The 22,694-nt window shown below is 33.1% G+C and overlaps 2 protein-coding genes across 2 annotated transcripts; one reads left to right on the forward strand and one right to left on the reverse strand.

Annotated features, from left to right (window-relative positions):
• Nucleotides 1-797: 797 nt before the first annotated feature.
• On the forward strand, nt 798-17,969 carry LOC131852155 (uncharacterized). The gene is made up of 2 exons (XM_059202796.1): nt 798-925; nt 16,652-17,969. The coding sequence occupies exons 1-2, from the start codon at nt 887-889 to the stop codon at nt 17,780-17,782; spliced, it is 1,170 nt and encodes a 389-aa protein (XP_059058779.1). The 5' UTR covers nt 798-886; the 3' UTR covers nt 17,783-17,969.
• Nucleotides 17,970-18,059: 90 nt separating this feature from the next.
• Nucleotides 18,060-22,080, reverse strand: LOC131852152 (tol-Pal system protein TolA-like). Its single transcript, XM_059202793.1, has 3 exons — nt 21,655-22,080; nt 20,511-20,714; nt 18,060-18,635 (listed from the first exon to the last, which is right to left on the reverse strand). The coding sequence occupies exons 1-3, from the start codon at nt 21,898-21,900 to the stop codon at nt 18,342-18,344; spliced, it is 744 nt and encodes a 247-aa protein (XP_059058776.1). The 5' UTR covers nt 21,901-22,080; the 3' UTR covers nt 18,060-18,341.
• Nucleotides 22,081-22,694: the final 614 nt, after the last annotated feature.

Here is a 22,694-nt window from a genome sequence, read left to right on the forward strand (position 1 = left end):
TAATACATAATATGCTCTGATAAGACATCAAGGAAAGTCGATAGTATGAGAATGAAGTCAGTCAGGTCACGTGACAAGTGGCAATTTTTTTTTAAATTTTTTTGGATGTTTTTTACGAACACATACAGAGTTGTGTGAAAGATAATATGGTAAGAAAGGAAGTAAATAACGTGATGACTGCGAACAGGGAGAATGGAAGCGAAAAACATATTACGCCGACCCCAAATAAATGGGATAAGGAAGAAGCAGATGATGATGACAGAGTTATGGGAGTGTTTGGAGAAACATGAAGCGTCTGGGAATTGGACCAGCTCCCCGAAGCACTGGCTTACTGCGTTGAAAGGGATTACCCACATATCGTGACATGACATATCGTGTTGAATTCACTAGATCTTATATATAGCACTTATGATTACCAAAACGTATCGCTTAAACCGACGTACTGTTTTACTAATAATGAGAAGAAAGAAAGGATTTTAATTGAACTTTATAATAATATAGCTCATTCATCAGAATAACATATAGGCTACAAATGCGGGTAAAACCGCGGGCACAGCTAGAATTAGATTTTTTTTGGGCTATAATCAGGCGCGTTGGATCTGTAGCACTGCGACCTACATAGATTATAGATATTGTGCTCACTTTTTCAATATTAGCTACCTAGACCCAAAACACAGCATAAAGATAATTATATTACGATTAAGAGAAAGTGGTAATATCCGCTCTATAGACACTATTCACGGTCGAGATGATCAGAGCTATGGGTCCGCGCGGCACAGCTCACCAGACCACCGCGTGTCGTGTCCATGACAGCGCACTTGAGCACTCCACACCACGGCGGCGAGCTGAGTGCGCGCACTTCAAGTGTTAAAAAGTGTTAGTGAAAATGCAGCTGTGCGGTGTCGCCACTTGTGTACTCATAACGGTAAGTGTGATTTTACTTTTGTGAGATCATATCTTTTAAGTGATAGTTTTAATTTGTTAATCAATATTATTATAGACTAGTTTTTTACCGCGGCTTCGTTTGCGTGATTGAGAGAACTATGTAGGAGTTAGATGTGATGTAGGCGATCTTCTTCATCCAAAATACTTACTACAAGTATAATAAATTTCATGAATTTTGATTTAGCCGTAAAAGAAACATACTCATTTTTATATTTAAAATGTTATTTAGGTATTATGTGAAAATAGACTGGTACCTCTCAATAAATATATGTAGATAGGGTTAGACAACTATTGGTATAGCGGATTAAAAGACCATCTCATATTCCGATGTAAGCGAATTCGTTCCCAGACAATAAAAAATACAGAATATATATATATACTCATTAGTTGTACCTACATCTATACTTAAACATTTTACTACCACAATTTGATCAATTAAAATACATAAAACAAATACTATAATAAAAAAATATAATAATAATAGTCGCAAAAGGAATAATATGAATTTACCCGTGTATCTAAATACATATAACTCAAAGTGACTGACATATAGTGATCTATCAACGGACAGCCCAAACCACTGGACGGATCGGACTGAAATTTGGCATGCAGGTAGATGTTATGACGTAGGCATCCGCTAAGAAAGGATTTTGATAAATTCTACTCCCAAGGGGTTAAAATAGGGATGAAAGTTTGTATGAAACTTTGTCAATTTTAAACCGAGCGGGCTGAGACTTTGCATGCATAAAGATCCTATGACGTAAGCATTCCCTAAGAAAGGATTTTGATAAATTCCACCCCTAAGGGGATAAATTAACGGGAGCGAAGCCGCGGGCAATAGCTAGTAGGTATATATATAAATATAATATGTATTAATAATAGACAATAATAAAAATATATTAAAATTAGCTGATCCCGCAAACGTTTACCCATATAAATTATAATCGCTATTAAAAATAGGGTTATAGTAGAAGGGTGAAAATTTAGGGTTTTATATATTTATTTAATACCACATTATAAGTATTAAAAAAAATTGTCTATAAATATATGTTAGGGATGGACAACCCTTATTACTTACGGGTATACAAAACAAATACCGATTCCCAGACCTACTGAACATGCATATACAATTTCATAAAAATCGGTCAAGCCGTTTCGAAGGAGTATGGTAACTAACATTGTGACACGAGAAGTTTATAAGATACTAGCTGTCCCGGCAAACGTTGTTTTGCCATATAAATTAATAACGCTATAAAAATAGAGGTTGGTGATAGAAGGGTGAAAATTTTGGGTTGTATGTATTTTTAATGACACATAATAAAAAAATATAAATAAATAACGTTGTCCAAAAAATAGAAAAATAATTTTAGGGGTGGACAACCCCTATCACTTACAGGTATGAAAAATAAATACTAGCCGATTTCCAGACCTATTGAATATGCATATACAATTTCATAAAAATCGGTCAAGCCGTTTTGGAGGAGTATGGTAACTAACATTGTGACACGAGAATTTTATATATAAGATAGTAATAGGACATGTAATATGCATAGTCTTTCATCTTAGAAATCTCGTTGCATCTCTGTCTGGTGTGGAACATTATAGTATCGCGTGATAGTATGTGATAACGTTGCTTAAAGACGAATACAATTCATTGCAATTACATAGAATTAGCGTGATTGTATAAAAACAATAATGAAATAGGCCTTTTGGTACGAAACGAGAGCGAGATGCTGTGACAATCGCAGATAAAATAGGCATTTTTACTTTACATAATACATTTTTTTTATTTAGTACATTTTACGATACTGGATAGAAGTCCTTTTGAGCGCAACGTTAACAATAATTAACTTTACATAATAGATTTCTTTTATTAATTACGTTTTACGGATCTGGATACGAGTTTTTTGGAGCCTAACCTTAACAAGTACAATAACTTATAGCTTTTGCAATACAAAAGTTAAAGACAATTTCTAACAAATGGGAATTATCTAGATTGGGAGTAATCCTACCAACTTTTAGGGGGTTTCTGTGTAGATCTTTGTTGGGAACTGTGAGATATATTCATTTTAATATCATAACTGAAAAAAGTATGTATATCTAACGGCGTCGGTGGTCTAGCAATTTAGCACATACATCTAATGGTCGCGGGTTCGATTCATCACAGGATACAAACATTGTATTCATGAGTATATTTTTTTTTATCCGTCTGGGTATTTTCTATATATATTAAGTATTTACAAAAGATATATATTTAAGTATTTGTATAAGTCATTTAGTACCCATAACTGAAGCTCTGCTTATTGTGGGATTAGATGGCGCTGTGTTAATTGTCCAGGTTAATTGTGCACCTATAACACAAGCTCTACGTAATTTGGACTAGATGGCGCTGCGTGGATTGTCCAGGTTATCATTATTGGCTTTATATTTTTTTTTTATTAATTCTCCTTTTGGTAAACTGAACCATCTAGGTCAGATTTTCTATATCATTAGATACACAATCCCTGTGTGAACAATTTCACTGTGGAAAATGTAATCTAACACCGAGAGAGTCTCGCGGTTGAATGTGGGTCTGTGTGTTTATTATATAGTGTAATGTTTATATAGTATACCAATTTCTTGTGAGATTACGACTTTAATTGATTATTTAATTGACTTCAAACACTGATGGTGTTATGGCAGTAGTCTTTTACTTCTTTGGTTTGGTTTATTGTACATAGAGTTGTCAACAGTCCTGTTTTCCCAGATCCTGTCCTAGTTTTTATAGTATCCTGGGACATGCAAAAAAAGTTTTGGGTATGGGTTACATCGTTGAAGAGTAACCTATACCCAAAATTTTTTTGCGAACCGGCCTGTTTAGTTTGAAAGGGGATTATTAGTATGTGGACTTATGATAATTATAAATTCTTGTTGAATTTGTCACGATGGGCTAACTGACCTGACCTCATGCTCATCTTATCATCCCCCACTGGTGCCCCGCCAGCGTAAACCGTTAGCGCAGGCGGGTGCACCATTCCATTGTCATCCATAAAAAAAACCGGCCTGTTTTGCCAGGACATTTTGTTTTTGTAATATCCTGGGACGTCTAGAAATGTATTTTTCCTGGATTTTATAATTTTACCGCATGGGTTTGTTTTACATTATTATAAACCTGTCAACCGTCCTATTTCACAGGACCCTAGTTTTTGTAGTGTTTTGGGACGTCTAGAAAAGTTTTTATTCCTATATTTTTAAATTTACTTCTTGGGTTTGGGTTACATTATTGTAGAGCGGTCAACCGTCCTGTTTTCCAGGATATGTTCTAGTTTTTGTAGTTCATCTAGTTCATGGAACATCCAGAAAAGTATTTATTTCTGGTTATAAAAATTTTAGATTTCGGTTTAAATATTTCATATTAAATTAAAAATAAAGTCAAATATTTATTAAAAATACATCGTTATTTTAATTACCTGAAATTCATTTCACCTATTTTCACTACATGTTAAATTAACTATTGCAACTTTATTACCTATTCTGTGTCCTGTTTATAAACAATTTTTTTCTGGTTGTTTTAATTTGGGGTTGGCTACCCTACTTTATTAAAGATTATATTACGGAGTCCTGCTTTTAAACTAAATTGTTGTGGCCTTTTTATTTTGGCAACCCTTTATTATAAAATATTAGTAAGTGCATTAAAAATCTAAAGTTTATTTGTAAATAAAAAATAGTTGGTAGGCTAAAACACACATTATACTGCTATACGCCTCGGCCAATAAATTCACTAAAAGACAAAGCAGTGTAAATATAACTTTGTACTAGAACAAAGTATTGTGTACATATTGTACCAGAACAGAGCCACAATAGTTATTACAACACTATTATGTACTAGACTGTATTCAACACCAAGCAGCCACTTTCGATTCGTGAAAACCGATACTCTGTGATTTACCGGTAATTGATTAACTGGCCGGCTATTATCATACTATTTGTTAACGGTTATTGGCATCCGATGTTATGGTTGAATCGATAATTCAGTGATAGTTTATTTAGTTTTACTTTTACTTATTTCAAATTTACGTGAAACTAATATCTCTTGCCTTACATCTGATGATGAACATATCTCGTGCCATATAAAAGAAAGGACGTAATGAAATATATCTGAAATTAGTGGTTTGCTGCTTGAGCCAACAACACACTGTAATGTTGCCTTATTTGCGTAGGGCAAGGATCTTTATATTACTCTACTTTGTACGTGCCTTTTAACGCAAATTAAAATCTTATTTATCTATTTTCTATCTCATTTGCCATTTCAAGTACATAAAAAAACAACAAATCTATTAATTAAATCCTTCATAAAATTATTGACTAGTATATTTTTAATACTATAAATGCGAAAGTTTGTGAGTATGGATGAATGTTTGTTACTCTTTCACGCAGAAACTACTGAACAGATTTTGTTGAAACTTTAGTTATATAGCTTATACATCAGAATAATACATTGGCTATAAATTTCACACAGGTAAAATCGCGGGCACAGCTAGTATTATAATACAATTGTTACATTTTTAGTCTACAAATCCTAGAGTTACTTCATACATATACAATATCTATACAGATAAAGAAAACTGGTGAGAATTCTCTTCAAAACTAACCGTTAATGTTGTCAATGTCCATTGACCACGTTTCACTCGCATACCATAAAACTATTAACAAATTAGAACACAATAGTGTACGATACAGCCACGCTTTCTACAAAATGTAAGAGCACGTAAGTATTACACGTTTTATTGAACTAATGGCGGACAGTAAACGCGTGAAGTGAGCAATTTATACAACTAACTCTGCAATATATTTTATTATTAATTTTGTTAAAGAAACACTAAAATTCATTCATTTATTCAAGGGATAAAAATTAATGCTGTTCAATTATTCTCCTTCAAAAAGTGAATAAATGATTTTTAGTTTTTATAAGTTTATTCTTAAACTACATACTTTGTAATTCGAATATCGAATTCTTATTTTAAATTTTTTATTACAGTTCTGCGTGCCAATGTAATTTTTTTAAGAATATTATTTTAAATAATGGGACTAACAATATGAACTTATGTTATAAATAAATAAAAATATAAATAAATATAACAAAAATGAATATAAGGTCAGATCAGTTAGGCCATTGTGATAAATTTACCAGGAATTTATTACGTTGGTTTTAAGTGGGAAACGCGTGGAGCTCAACCTGACAGGGTACATTGCTAGCTAACATTATGATCCTTATGTCCATATTACTAACATATTAGTTTTCTAGCTATTTTGGAGTACTTAGATGTTAATGACTAGAGGTAGGTGCAGGGTACAAACCTTATACTTTCAATGCCTGAAATATGTCAATGACAGTATAGGTCCCTTCGAAGGAAACAAAGTTTACAAAATAATTGCATCATGGCAGAAGTAGGTAAGATAGAAGTACCCACACAGACAAGTTTGTACAAAATCTGGAATCGTATCGAAATAGAAATAGAAATAATATATTTTTTTTTTTCAAATAAACTTAATATAAGCACTTTTGAATGGTTATATAATATTTTTATTGATTCTACCACTTATTATATCGCTTCGAAAAGCAGATTCATTACACGAAGAACGAGAAAGAAATTTGAATGTTGCTCTATTAAATAAACTAGTAGTCGCCCAGAGGTCGAAATTTGCCAAAATTTATTTACATTATTTAAGTTTGAACATTATTAAGGTTCTATCGTTCAAGGATATTCTGAATTTAACTACAGATCTTAATAATAAACAAAATAATATAAATGTATACTATATGCGTATATCTCAAATATACACACAAAACAAATTAAACAAGCATATGGCTAAACTAGGCCTATGCACGACAAGTATCTGCAGATTCTGCCAAACTAAAGAGGAAACGCCGCTTCACATCCTACGTGGTTGTAGCCCACTCATGCATAAACGAAATATCTCCTTTGGAAAGTTTACACTCTTTGCCGAGGAGATAAAAACGATCGCTCCTAAGAATATCCTTCAATTCTTGTCCCTGACTATATCTAGCGTGGGTAGCGAACTCTGAAATTTGGGCGAGCATTAATAGATCCATGTAGGTCGACACAGTGCTACAGGTGCTACACATCTGACAATAGCCCAAACAACCCAATAAAAAAAAAATCTCACATATATGGCAGTGTGTCTAATATTTATATAAATGCTTGACCAGAATGTTTGTAATAACAAAATATTAGGAACTCATATTCGTTTTATTAAAAACTACTAGCATTCTACACTCCTTCTATATATAAACTATAAGTGTGCAAAATTACATACTCTTACAACTGCGCAATTTTCTTCAAAAGAGGTGTAAAGTTTTTGCTTCAATATATGGATTTTGTTCCTTTACAGTTACATATCATTGTGTAAATAATATCAGTATAACAAATAGTGAACTTTGAAAATAGTGTTAGAATAAGATTTCATATAATTGTATATGCAGTGTAAGAATTCATAATGTGTATTGTTACATTATGAATTCTTACATTGACAGGTAATGTAATAATGAAAACTGTGAAATTAGTAGTAGTGTAAGATTTATATAATTGTATATGCATATTGATAAATCTAATCCTCCAAATAAAGATGGGTGATACTGCATGTTGTCAACTCACCCGGCCGGCCAGCGGTGGTTCTGGGCCAGACGGATAAGGTCTGCACTTTCGGTGTCACTGTTAGGCAAATTTTGTAACATCTCGGCTGGAGTTGTACAAAAATGGAAATTAAATAAATATTATAATATTAAAGTAAATTAAAAAAGGCACGGACTAATATGTCTGTGGAAAAATGTATTTAAATATAAAAAAAATAATAATAATATCAGTAATATCTTTTGTTAAGTAACATTACTGTTATTACTATATAAGTAACTTAGCGTGGGTTTACGTGATACATCACACCAGACTATAATCCGTGGTATTTGTGTGGTATTCATTATATACCACTTGTATCACGCAGCGAAAGTGAGGTATGTAACGTTGTGACACAGAACTCACTTTTATAATACGGCTATATATATGTACGTGACGATGCAAGAAAACTGACAACTGGACAGATGTATTGAAAATGTCACGTGATACAATAAAATTTTTAACCGACTTCTATAATAAGGAAGGTTCCCAATGCGATCGTATTCCTTTTGTTATCGAGTCGTCTTAAAAATATATATAATTGTACAGATTATATTTTCATGTAGGTATAACAAGAATATTACAAGGACACGTGACCAGAATGTTTGTAATAGCGTCAAAATATTAGGAACTCATCCTTCATCCGATTACAAAAAAAGAAGTTCCCAATTCGTTTTATTCGTAGACCGTTATTAAAAAATAATGTATAAAACAAGAATTTTTTCATTTTTGTATCCATGACCAGGACGCTTGTAACAGCGTTAAAATACCATTCACTTATTTTTTTATATCACGATGATGGCAATCAGGCTTACAATCCATCTGATGGTAAATTCTTATCGCGACTAAGAGAAGAATATAGAGAGAAAATAAAATAAATTGACTGATGATGGCCGAAATACATGAAACCACGAGGCATCCACACAAACGACTTTGTACAAAGTATACTTTGGTAAATGAAATATGTTGAATACAATTTGTCTATCTATTTATCAATCCATTATTTATGTATTTATTTACGTCATACTAACCGAGCTTTACTGTTTATTGTATTTTAGATTGTATATATACATATACACACACTTATAAACAATAGTTATTAATACATACACACTAATTACACAAGGGAAAAAAATCTTAATTTTCTATCTAATCTATACATACAAATAAAATTGGAGTGTCTGTTTGTAATATTAAAATAATCGTTCTTTACTACATGCATATGAATATAAATACGGCACTAATTTTGTCTGTCTGTCTGTTTGTTCCGGCTAATCTCTGAAATGGCTGGACCGATTTTGACGGGACTTTTTTTAACAGGTAGCTAATGTAATAAGAAGTAACTTACGCTACTATTATTTTAGAAAAAAATAAGTAAAATTTTACTTACTTTACTTACTTTATGAAACAATGGAATATAATCTACTGCCATCTTACGAAACTCGAGCAAATTCAAGTAAACATGTCTAGATCTGGAAAGCGACTAACTACACCGTTGAGTAGATTCAATGTTAGAGAAGCAGGAGCCTATTTGGCCATCTCTGTTCTTCTCAATGGAACATCAAACAAGTGTATTCGTGCTTGATTATAAACGACAGTTGCCACTTTCCCGTAACTACTTAAGGCTGAGCGTTGCAATTCCAGTCTTAAAAATTATCAATACCGCGTAGCTCTTCCATGAAGCAGTTAATTTTGTCGGTTAATTTCGCGGTTGCGAGGTAATTGAACTTGAAAAAGACTTCCTCTGAACTTGCATACTATCTAAATTTTCCTTCCTATACAAGCAGTTACTTTATTTCAACGTTACCAAGTGTTCTTTTGTCCCATTCTGAATATAAGATGAATTATGAGATTAAATGACGTGTAGTTCTATGGAAGTATATCGTAATAATCTACAGATTTTGCCAACCAGCAGAGGAAACGCGACTAAATATCCTATGTGCTGTAGCCCATTCAGGCATGAACGAAATATCTCCTTTGGAAAGTATACACTCTACCCTGAGTAGATAAAAACCATCGCTGCTAAGAATATCCTTCAGTTCTTGTCCCTCTCGGGTCTAGGTAGCAAATTTTGAATGAGGGCGAGCACAATAGATCTATACAGGTTGCAGTATTACAGGTCTTAGCACCTTACAATATTCTAGGTCTACTTTGAAAAAGGGCGAGCACAATAGATCTATACAGGTTGCAGTATTACAGGTCTTAGCACCTTACAATAGTCTAGGTCTACTTTGAAAAAGGGCGAGCACAATAGATCTTTACAGGTTGCAGTATTATAGGTTTTAGCACCTTACAATAGTCTAGGTCTACTTTGAATAAGGGCAAGGACAATATATATACAGGTTGCAATATTACAGGTCTTAGCACCTTACAATAGTCTAGGTCTACTTTGAAAAAGGGCGAGCACAATAGATCTTTACAGGTTGCAGTATTATAGGTTTTAGCACCTTACAATAGTCTAGGTCTACTTTGAATAAGGGCAAGGACAATATATATACAGGTTGCAATATTACAGGTCTTAGCACCTTACAATAGTCTAGGTCTACTTTGAAAAAGGGCGAGCACAATAGATCTCGCAGTGTCACTGGTCTTACCTAATGTTACCTAAGCGTTAAGATATATTACTTGAATCATTTATCTTTACCAAAGCAAAGAAAAAAATGAGTATTCAATCACCTTATTTGTATATTATTGTTGTATTCAGAAAATATCACTCACTATTTTTTACAATTTAGGGAGCGAGAGCGAGTCTATAAAAGTAATATGTAAAATCAGTCACGTAGATACTAAATAAACGGGATATAAATAAATTTATCTTAATATGCTATATCACTAATAACTATACATTCATAAATGTATACAATATAGCAGGTAAATACTGACGACGACTTATTTACAGTAAATTATATAAATAACAGACCACCAGGAATGCAAACATTTGCAGTCATGAGTTTGTATTTCGTATCGATCTGGATGTTTTCTGTGTATAATATGTATGTATTTACAAAAATATATTTCTACCAGTTCTCTAGCACTCATAAGAAAATCTGCTTAGCTTGGGATGACCGAATTGGCCTAGAGAGGTTATTATTATTATAATCCTTTCTCTCGGGAAAATAGGATTGTTAGTAATATGGACTGAAAACCTTATTGTTAGCAATGTATCATGTCAAATGACCTCCACGCAGTACCTCCTGCAAATGATCGTGGTAAAATGTCATTTTTCTATATGGGTTAACAGACATGACTTCATACTCATTTTATCATCCTCGGCTGATGCCCCGTCAGCGTAAACCCTTAGCGCAGGCGGGTGCACCATTCCATTATCATCAATAAAAAAATCATTAACTCGAAACTTACAAAAAAAACTTAGTACTAAAATTGAAAGACTACAAACGATTATACTTGTAAATAAAATCTCCCGCATGCATATTTTTTATGGATTAATAAGAAGCTTATGTTAACGGTATAATATTTAAATATTATTTAACTATCTCAGTATAACTGTTCTGTTCTATAACTGTCATGTCCACTTGAATGGTTGGAAGTAAGTCTCCAATTTACTGTGTCAAGTTACTGGTACATTTTTAACCCAAACTTGGTCAATATGTGGGTCAAAAATGTGCAAGTAACTTTTAAACCAGTTCCACGCATCAAAAGATCAAAGTATATGTTACATATTTTATTATTTTAGAGCTCTGTACCAACGGTAAGGATTTTTTAATCTTATTCGTCGTGCCTTTCTTAGATATATAATTTTGTTATTGTCGAATTTTATTAGTCTGTAATTTTGTTAAGTTATTATCCAATTTATGTTTACTTTATAGGACAATTTAGAACTAATATGGCATCGTTGTCGTCGATCTTTCATTAACATTATTATTAATAATTTACTAATAAAGGCTATAACAGAATAGTAGAAAGGGTAGACTCAGTCACTCTGAGTTGTATATCGTTTGGTCTCGATTATTAGTTTAAATTTTATTATAAGCAGCAATTGTAATAATTTATTATTTGAGATAAATATGATTTAATTATTATTATTTGTGCACCCGTTTACCTTAATGTTTTACGCTGGTGGAGCACCAGTGGAGGATGATAAGATGAGCACGTAGCCAAGTCAGTTAACTCATTGAAGAATATTAACAATGCAGATATATAATATTAAAACGTCCACCTCTCTTCCACGTTACTATACCTAACAAGATTCATATAATGTATGTGATATAATTACTATATCATAATCGTACGCAAAATAAATAACTAAATATCGTGGTGAATTTAACAGGATCATAATAGAGTCCAGGAGGAACCGCGTGGAGATCGGACTGATATGGTACATATGCTAACAGTTTCATCAGTACACATTGCTAACGAGCGCCTCTGCCCTATCTGTTGGTAATTGTACGTCGTGACATGTCACGTATGAACAGAAAGTAAATTTTATTATTCCATAAGCAACCGTCAGATGACCTTTGGGTTTTACAACAAATTTGCATACAAAGAGGTAAAAGTTCTGTTTATAAAAACAATTATGTAAAATAATTATAAGCATGGGACCTGTTATTGGCGTCGGCTACACAATTAAACCATTTAAGGTGTGCCGAAGTATAATAATAATATTAATCATTTGTTTATTTATTTATTTTTTTTTTTTATTTAATATTTTACGGCTCTGGATACAAGTCCTTTTTAGCCCAACATAAAATACAAACATCATCATCATTGCCTTGCCTTTTTCCCATTATTTGTGGTCGGCGCAGTATGTCATTCTCTTCCACTGCTCTCTATCAGTCGTCATATCTGAACATACTCTTCTTTTATTCATATCATCTTTCACACATCCATCCATCTTTTCTTAGGGCGTTTATTTCTTTCACATATTTTTACAAATAATTTATGAAATCCCTGACTTCTGAGGTAGGTATAGAAAACACCTGTGTTTCAGAAGTCATGTGTCCTCTTCCATATTGAGATGTACTTTAAGTGAGTTTGTTATGATATTTCACAATTTAAGTGTGTACGGGTGTGTGTGTGTGAGTGTATGTGTGTGAGTATATGTGTGTGAGTGTATGTGTGTGAGTGTATGTGTGTGTGACTGTATGTGTGTGTCTTGAGAAAGGTTGTTTTTGATATGGTGTGTTTGAAATGAAAATTATTTTTTTTGTTACTTTTATTATATATACATATACACATGAAAAATGGTTGGCGTGTTCATAATCTAATGTTAATAACCATTTCTTAAGGTTGTTTTTGGCTATATGGTGTGTTTGACAATGAAAATTATTTTTTTTGTCAATTTTATAATATATACATATACACATGAAAAATGTAATATCAATTTGCAGATTTTTGCAGAAGAGCTGTAACGCCACTACACATTTGATAGTACTCTCATGCCTAAACGAAATATCTACTTTAGAAAGTATATTATATTATATATTACCTGAGAAGATAAAACCCATCGCTCCTAAGAATATCCTTCAATTCTTATCCCTTACGGATCTAGGTAGAGAACTTTGAATAAGGGCGAGCACAATAGATCTATACGAGTCGCAGTTTCAGATGCTAAGACCTGTTACAGGTAAAATATAAGGAAAATAGCCCAAATACCCCAATATAAAAGACGACTGTTATAACGTAGAAATTTCTTTTGTTACATTATTTTTCAATTTTCAAGAAACAAATATAAATATATACCAGTATCAATTGTCAATAATAATATTTATTTACCATGCAGATTTTTCTTTTCCTAAACTGGATCGTTCAAACTATAAGTTACGCTATGTTCCAACCAGTATACTTATGACGTAATCCAATCAAAATTTAATTAGTACCACTAAAAATGTCAAACGAAATAAGAAATACGATCATATGAAAGGTAAATATTTGCAAGTTGATCGATATAATAAGGAAACGTAAATAACCTTGACTTTCATTTCATTGCTATGCATATATCCATATAATGACCTAATTATATTGATAGATAAAAACCGCATGATAATCCATTCAAAGTTTTTCAGATTATTGCGAATAAACAGACAGACACGAGGAATACCTTATATGTATAGGTGTATATGTAATATTATCTTATCTTTGATAATAATAAAATATCGGGCAATTTCTGTCACGGGTATTATCATTTAAATTAATATAGAATACCGATTTTATTTATTTCATCAGTAATAAATAACACTGGACAATTAATACAGCACCATCTAGTCGCACGGTAAGCAGAGCTTGTGTTATGGGTACTAGACAACCGATAAAAATACTTAGATTTTTACATCCAGACTGATAGAAACAATCATACTCATGAATACAAATGTTTACACCGTGCGAGGTATCGAACCCGCATCATCGGAAGTAAATTTAAATGACCCAACGGATTTTATTTCAATTTTCATCAATAGATAGTGATTCAAGAGGAAGGTTTGTATGTATAACACGTGCTTGTTAGTATAGAACTGAGAAATTAAACAAATTTTAATGCATCCTTGCGTAGCCGGGACGTGTCGCATTTTCTCTATAAATATAGATCTATATATCTAAAAGAATTGCCCCTCCGATCGATCCTCCGTCCAATTCAACGGGGATCGATGTTACGACGGCTGACGCTGAGCCGAGGTTCGAACCCCTCAGACTAAAGTCGTATCCGTCAGGCGGGGGTTGGCCTTCAGCCGCTCCATAAGTCCTTCCGCGGTTTTGGAGTGCCATCTGCACTCGCCCCCTATCGTCCGGTGAAACTGTAAAGGCCAGTTGCGGCCAACAGCATTAGAGTAGTCCGAAAAAAAAAGTAAAAGAATTTTTAAAATCGATTAACTACTTTTTGAGTTTAATCATTGCAGAAGAAAACGTTAAATCATTTCTATTTATAACTTTAAAAAAATCATGATAGATTTGCCTCAGCTTCAATCGACAATTTCCTTTAAATAGGTTTGACCTAGAAATCTGTAAATTACTTTATAATAACTAACGTTTAAAAAACATAAGTTTCCTAACGGCCGAATAATTTACTTTCAACTATTACAGTCACGCACTCTCAGAGAAAACAAACAGAAAACCGACAAAACATGTGATGTTATTTTTAGCTGTGAGAATATTTACATTGAAATTTACCGCTCTATTAATCATCACAACAATCTTCTTCTATTTTAATAAACATATAATTATATACAATAATAAATAAATAACATATTAAGACATATAATTATATATACAATAATAAAAAAATAACATCGTATACTCAATACATAAATGTGGTTTTTCAATGCAATTATAATTAAAAACTAAACGGCTTACCCGACAAATGATAGCTATTAACATGTCTGTATTTTCACCGCTTAACTTCAGATGGTCGCGGGTTCGATTCCTCGCACGGTACATACATTTATATTCATGAGTATGTTTGTATCGATCTTGGTGTATTCTATATATATATATTATGTATGTTTATACAAAACAAATGCATTTATGTATTTATATCAATGTAGTATACATAACACAAGCTCAACTGAGCTTGGGACTAGATGGCCACACAGCGCGTTGTCCTGAGATATTATACATGAATATCACAACGGCTCGCACTTTATACGATAGTTGTACAGATAAATCTTTTGTTTGTACTTTCAGCATACAACAAAATTATAATATATAAACATTACGGTTTTATAAATTACCGGTAACAAATAAAAATATAAATATAAAGTTATATAGTCAATTAGCTGTGCCAATTAAAATAAAAAAAAATTTAGGGGTGGACTACCCTTAACATTTAGGGGGATGAAAAATAGATGTTGGCCGATTCTCAGACCTACTAATACGCTCACAAAATTTCATGAGAATCGGTCAAGCCGTTTCGGAGGAGTATGGGAACGAAAACTGTGACAAGAGAATTTTATACATAAGATAATTATAATGAGATATTCGTTATATACATGTAATATATCGTTAAGCCTCTTATTACTGTAATTTCACTACCTAATCTCAACCATCAACCGAAACCAGCTCACTAAAACGTAAACTATAAAAAGACTCCCTTCTCTTGAAATGGTACTGCAGTGTTACCGATTTTTTTTTTTGCAGTTGCAAATTATTACCCTATTATTTTTTATACCCCTAAGTAAACTTAATACTACTTAATAACTTAATAATACTAATATTATAAAGTTTATACTTAGGGGTATAAAAAATAATCTAGTTTCAGACCTACTGGGTATACAGTATATGTTTCATCAAATTTGCTAAACCATTTACGACAAGTAAGACAACTAACATTGCAACACGTAAATGTTATATATTACATATAAATATTAAACAGTTTCTAAAATGTTCTAACTTTCTGAGCTAACTTCCTAAAAAAACGATAAAATCATTCAAGATGGCGTGACCAAGGGAAATAAGGATATATTACATAAATGTAGTAAGTGAGCCACCCAGTGACTGTCTAATATCTAACAATACATCCGATAGATAACTGTCTCGAGCTAAAATACCTTGACTCAAAACAATTATAGTCCATTATTTACCACCCACGTAATATTTAGCTATTTTTATGAATATATTAAATTTCTAAAATTTTGTACACCAAAATTGTAACCTAGGTAAAAACTTTCTAACTTTCTTCGGGCCTACATTCCTAAATGAAAACCGCATCCAATTTAAATTTCTGTTTAATGATATATATAAATCTTTGTATAAGCTACCATACACATAAAATATATCAATTATAATACCAAATTTATTGCGAATATTTGACAGAATGGATTATGAATTTGTAAGAGAATCAAAACCTCAATATAATTTTATATATCATTTGTCTATCTGTAATCTTTGTTATCATAAACCCTCGAAATAAGGTTATATCTACTTATTTCGAGATTAAATTTGTTAATATTTATAAAATATTTTAAATTCAACCCAATGAGGCTTCTCACGAAAGGTAAACAGGCGATAACAATTCTATTTCAAAAATTCTCCCGTGAAAAACCGGGAAACGACTATTAAATATTTAAAATTACTATTTTTTGTTACAGATAATAGTGACCGCTACATGCGTGCAGGGAAAAAACCAGAATCGAGGCCTCTTAGATCGAAAATCAGACAAACGGATCAACAAACGTGAGGCGACATTGCTAATAGACGATTTCCACGTAGAACCTGTATATACCCACAAACCCAAAATAATCTATAGAAGGGTATCGAGGATTGTTCCACCAAAACAAACTAGTAAATATGGACACCAAAGATCAAAATATGGACCGTATAAATTTAGAAAGCCAGCTAAGAAATATAGAAAACATGTAAGTGCAAAATATGGGCCCTCGAGTCACAAACCTCGCTTACCTAAACCAAGGTATACACCTAAACGACCGAATACTAAACCAAAATACGGTGTCCCAAAGAAAGTTCAACATTACACTCCTTACGCACCTGAACCAGCTGGCTTCGGAGAACCACCAACAGGGTATGCTAATGAATATCCACCACAGAAACAAAGTTATGGAGAACCACCAGTGGATTCGTATGGTGCCCCACTAAAAACTAGTATAATTGATCCCTATCCAACACAACAAATTTATTCTGAAAACCCAACACATAACAACCATTATGAAGAGCAAAACCAGAACTTTGGTCCCGAGTATTTATCATGGCAAAGCTTCCAACGTGAGAAAAACATTGATAATCAATATGCGTATTCACAGAAGCGACCTATATATGCTAGGCCAGATGTGTTAGAAAGGCCAAATATTGATGAAGCAGAAGATCCTGAATTGATAACTTATTCAGATATATTCGCTCATAATGAAAAGGCTAAAGAACCGTACTACTTACATAGTAAAAAGAAGAATCCACAGTATTTACCCGATAATGGAAGAGTGGTAAAAAATAGATGGAACACACCCAAATTAAGGCCGGAAACAGATGACGAAATATTAGTTGGAGGGCAATATGCCGAGCCTCCTGCAAGATATATCCCTAAATTTCAACCCAGTGCTCCTATGTTCAATAATGATGAAGATTTCGCTCCCCAACAAAGTTATGTGGAATCAGACATTGCTGCGTCTGCAACTATATCGCCTTATGTTAATTATAAAAATAGCAATATGGCATTTAGTCCACAAAATCTAAATGATGCATTCAGTATAGTTGAAAAGAAAAAATAACTCTGTGAGGTTATTTAATAAATTAATCAATTTGTAATAATTATAAGTCTTAGTATTGTGGAAAATTAATAATTTCAATGTGTACAAAATCAACTCGTTGAATAACTTTCTCCACCAATTATCGATTATTTGTTATTTATATGTGAATAAAGACTGCGTCGTGCAATAATCTTGTCTTAGGCACTGCCAGGATTATTATAATTAGTTTTAATAATAAATTATGAAGTTAGTGTCGTTTATTATTATGCAATAAAAATAAAACAGTATTCATGCGTGATCTACACTATATTATCAGAAGCTTAAACGAACGTAGTTCTATCAAAAAAAATTACTCGTACACATCTTAACACGGTTAATTACAAAACTATAGTAAACGAAATTAATCTAAAAGAGTCATCATTTCTGCATCCACACATTCTTTACCATCATTTATTGGAAGTTGAATTATGAGATTAGTATTTGCTAAAGCAGTTTCTTGTATTGAACAGTGAAAACATTTAAGCAACACAAATACATTTCGCTAATCACTTACAGTATAAATATGTCAATTCCATCATTATCAATGTTTAGACTCTTTCGGTATTAGAGCATTTCGACTTATCACATGTTTTTTTCTCCTGGCATTTCCACAAGCAGCTCTTGCAGCCTCACAAGCGGAATGGGCCGCTTGCTTCGTTGCTGTGCATTCAGCGCAGGCGCATTGCAACTTATGTTGAAGATGAGCTAACCTTGCTCGAGCTTCGGACAAGTTGTGACATTTCTCCTGCAGTCCGATTTTAGTCTTTTCTAGCACGCAATGAGCAGACTTTTCCATTTGGCTTGCCAGTTGTGTAGCCTGTACCATTAGCCTGTGCTGGAAAGCAATTTAGTCCATTAATATTTCTATTATAGTTTAGCCTAAGTAATAGAATATACCTTACCTGTACTTTTCTGTGAAATTGTCTAGGAAAAACTAAATAACTACTGGGATTTTTTGTTTAATTGTATAGAATTTATTTTACGCGAGAGTACCTCAGTCTCACATATTTCAGCCGCCAAGCAACTTGCTTTGTAAGTGCTTGCTGTGTTACGGTTGTAGGATCAGAGTAGAGTGAAATTATAGGATTAAGGACATGACATCTGAGTTCTCTGGACTGGCAAAGTATGTGTGGTAATATTGTTATCACATGATAATGCCCATGTATAAACACGACGGTCTCCACTTACCATCAGCTGGGCTGATAGCTTGTTTGCCGTTTTATAGTCCAATTTAATTCCGATATTAAGTGGCCAATCTTTAAATCTATTCATTACAATTAGCTTTTGATAATAATTAGCCATTATATAATATCTTTCACTTTTTTAGTTATATTTTTAGTCTACCTGACCTGCAAAAAGACGATGTTGTTTTAGACCAATTGTGATCTGCTCGGTTGACATTAATATTGACAGTAGACTGAGATAGAAAATAGAACTAATTGTTTAGTTTCTCGTATATCGTTAAGAAACAATCTTGGAATAGGTCTTTGCTAATATTTAGCTACATTAAAATAAAAGTTGAGAGAATATATTTGTTGACATGTCTATATAACTTAGATTACAGTTGTTAGCAAAATTATTTTAAACGTAAGAAAATAGACTTTATTTATATAATTAATAAATATTTATTATTCAAAATTTAACATAGAATAACAGAACATTTATCCACCATGCTATCAAGTATATATCGAATTAATCATTTTTTAGTACATTTACAGAGGGATCCCAGAACTGTATCGACTGAGGAGGTTTTCAAGCATACAGGAATGCAGGACAGCAGAGTCACTGCAGCAATACATGTATACAAAGACATACAAATCATTGTAATACTGTTTTTAACTTGAATATTATTACACTCCAAACTTCACGTCTTCCTCGTCCTTCAGATCCTTGGAAATAGAGAAAACAAAGTTTTACGAAGCGTAACACATGACCAAAAATTGGGTCTTCAACAATTACTACCAAATTTAGTTTGAAATAAGAGGTAGTAATCGTATATCACTTGCTTCGTAAAACATTGCTCTCTGTGCTTTCTGATCGGGTAGGAATTGTTGAAGATCAAGCATATACTCTCAAAAAGACAAAACAAAATCCGAATGCAGTATAAAAATAAAATTCGTCTATATAAATATATCTATATACATCGAGTTGCTTACATACATACTATACATACTTTGCGAGAGCAGCGAGAGGAATTGACTGTCGAAGTTACTATACTTACACGTATTAATTTTATCATGATAATATAGACTTCCCTAGTACCAATTCCAATTTCAAACATTGTAGTATCTTTATCAGATTCTTATTTTTGTACCTACGCTTTCAAAATAATATAAAGCAAAGTTGCTGTTTTGTCTTGTTCCAAATATGTTTCTTCGCTTATTCTAAAAGGTGCAACGGATTTTGATAGGACTCCCTATAAAATTTCTACCCAAAGATTAATATATATAATATGTACATATATTGTATACCTTCGTTATATATAGACCTATACGCGAAATAATGCGACACTACGGTGTACTAACGCAAATGTTTAAAAGATTAGGCGCGCAGTACTTAAATCATTAGCATATTATATCAGAGCAGTGATGGCCAGTGCCCTAAATTGCAAATGATAATCATTAATATGCTTATTATCCCTGACGATATCATCACCGATTTTAAGGACATGTGTAGACGCTTTAAAAGTAAGTAGTTCAATTATATTTACTTGGGCAGTCGCTTGTTGTGCTGCCTGTACAGCGGTGTTAACTGTCGACTGTTGTTGTCGTACTGCGGCTGTGTTCTCAGCGACTACGGCTTCAGCTTCTTTCACTTCTTGTTGTAGCTGCTCAACTACAGCTTGTTTTCCAGCTAGAGCGGCTTCAGCGGCTTTTGCTGCTTGAAGTGCTTTTTCAGCTAATTGGGTTTTTACCTGTCAATAATGAAATTGTATGAAAAGAAGTAGCTTGTTCAATGAAAGTTGTAAAATTTATTAATACAATTTTATTCTCATATCCTAAATGGTAGAAAATGAATAGTTTACTTAATCATTTCGTTTAACCAATTCATAAATTAGTTAGGCCATAAATTATATAAAATATACACATATATAGAAATTTCAGATTAGTTAATGATGACTGCAATATACCAACAGGCGTTGTTTCTATAGGTGTTAAAGTATTCTTTTGCTTTTACAATTCGTGTGCCTTATGAATTGTAAAAGCATTTCATTACGTTACAACATTAGGATGATGGTTTAATACGACCTAATATCATAAGTCTGGTCATTTAACCTATAGTAATAAATTTATTGGAAATTAACCTTGTTTCTCTTATAAAAGTCAACCGGACATTTCTATCAATTTGTCAGGTTAGGTCAACCTCCACGCAGATCTATATGAAAATCATCGTGTTTACTCAACACGATGGGACTGTCCTAACTTGATTTAGTTCTTCCTTTCCAAGTATGAGTAGTATCGCAGGCGTTACACGATTTCATCATGTCCGTAGTACTGTTCATATATATAGCCATCGGTTACTATTCCAATGCTCACCTAGTAGTAGTAGATGATGGTTATATACATCAGCTTCAATTCAATTTTAATTAATAATAATAATATTTTGGTTTTTGCCACTTGGTTCCAAGCTGAGCAGAGCTTGTGTTATGGTTACTAGCAACTGACAAAAATACATATGTACTTTTTTTTTGTAAATGCATAATAATAATATATATAGAAAACACCCAAACCGATACAAAAGATCATACGAATGTTTGTACCGTGAGAGGAATCGAACCCGCGACCATCGGACGTAAAGCGGTGTGCTAAACAGCTAGACCACCGAAGTCGTCAGTTAAATAAAAAAGGATTTACCATATGCGCAGCTTGAGCACCAGCTGCGTTCTGCGCTGCCTGCGCAGCTTTCGCCTCGGCTGCAGCCTTCTGGGCAATACTAGTGGCACACTTCCCCTTGCAGTCTCTGGTTGCTTCTCTCACTTTATTCTCTTTCCCCTCCAGCTGCTGCCCAGGCAGTAGCTGCTGCTGTTTCTCAGCTGCTCTCCGCTCAGGGAAGCCCCACACTGACGCAACTGTCAGAAGCAAAAGCACCCCAAGTCTCATTTATGAACTCTTCGACTATCCACTGATTTATATCGCAACTCTATGTTGTCCGCACACTTCTAAATTGTTACATATATTTCTTTACATTATTTATTTATCGTTTAAAGAATGGTGGATAAGAATATTTGCATGATTCGTGATAGAAACAAATCACTATCTACTTGGTGGGTGACTTGTACGTCGCCGAAAATGGTTCCATTTTAGAATAATAGATTTTTTCTATGAATAGACAGAGGTTTTATCTAAATATATATAACTCAAAGGTGACTGACTGACATAGTGATCTATCAACGCACAGCCCAAACCACTGGACGGATCGGGCTGAAATTTGGTATGCAGGTAGATGTTACGACGTAAGTATCCGCTAAGAAAGGTTTTTCATTAATTCTACCCCCAAGGGGATAAAATAGGGGATGAAGGTTTATATGAAACTTTATCAATTTTAAACCGATCGGGCTGAGACTTTGCATGCATAAAGCTACTGTGACGTAGGCATCCCCTAAGAAAAGATTTTGATAAATTCCACCCCTAAGGGTATAACATAGGGGATGAAAGTGTGTATCATCTTAGATTTTCGACTGATTGAATTGAAATTAAAGATTGGAGCTACTATGATGAAGACGTTCGCTTAAACAGAATTTTGATAAATTCAACCCCCATGGGGATGAAATAAGGAATGATGCAGGATGTAAATGTATTAGTTTGAACCTATCTGTACCTAATGGAATGAATAAATTAAGACGAACAAAATATTTTTTAGTTCTTTAGGCTACTTTTATTTTAGAATTTCACGC

The sequence above is a fragment of the Achroia grisella genome, unplaced genomic scaffold (assembly GCF_030625045.1).
Source record: "Achroia grisella isolate CSIRO2021 unplaced genomic scaffold, CSIRO_AGI_Agris_v1 utg840, whole genome shotgun sequence".
Lineage (NCBI taxonomy): Eukaryota > Metazoa > Arthropoda > Insecta > Lepidoptera > Pyralidae > Achroia > Achroia grisella.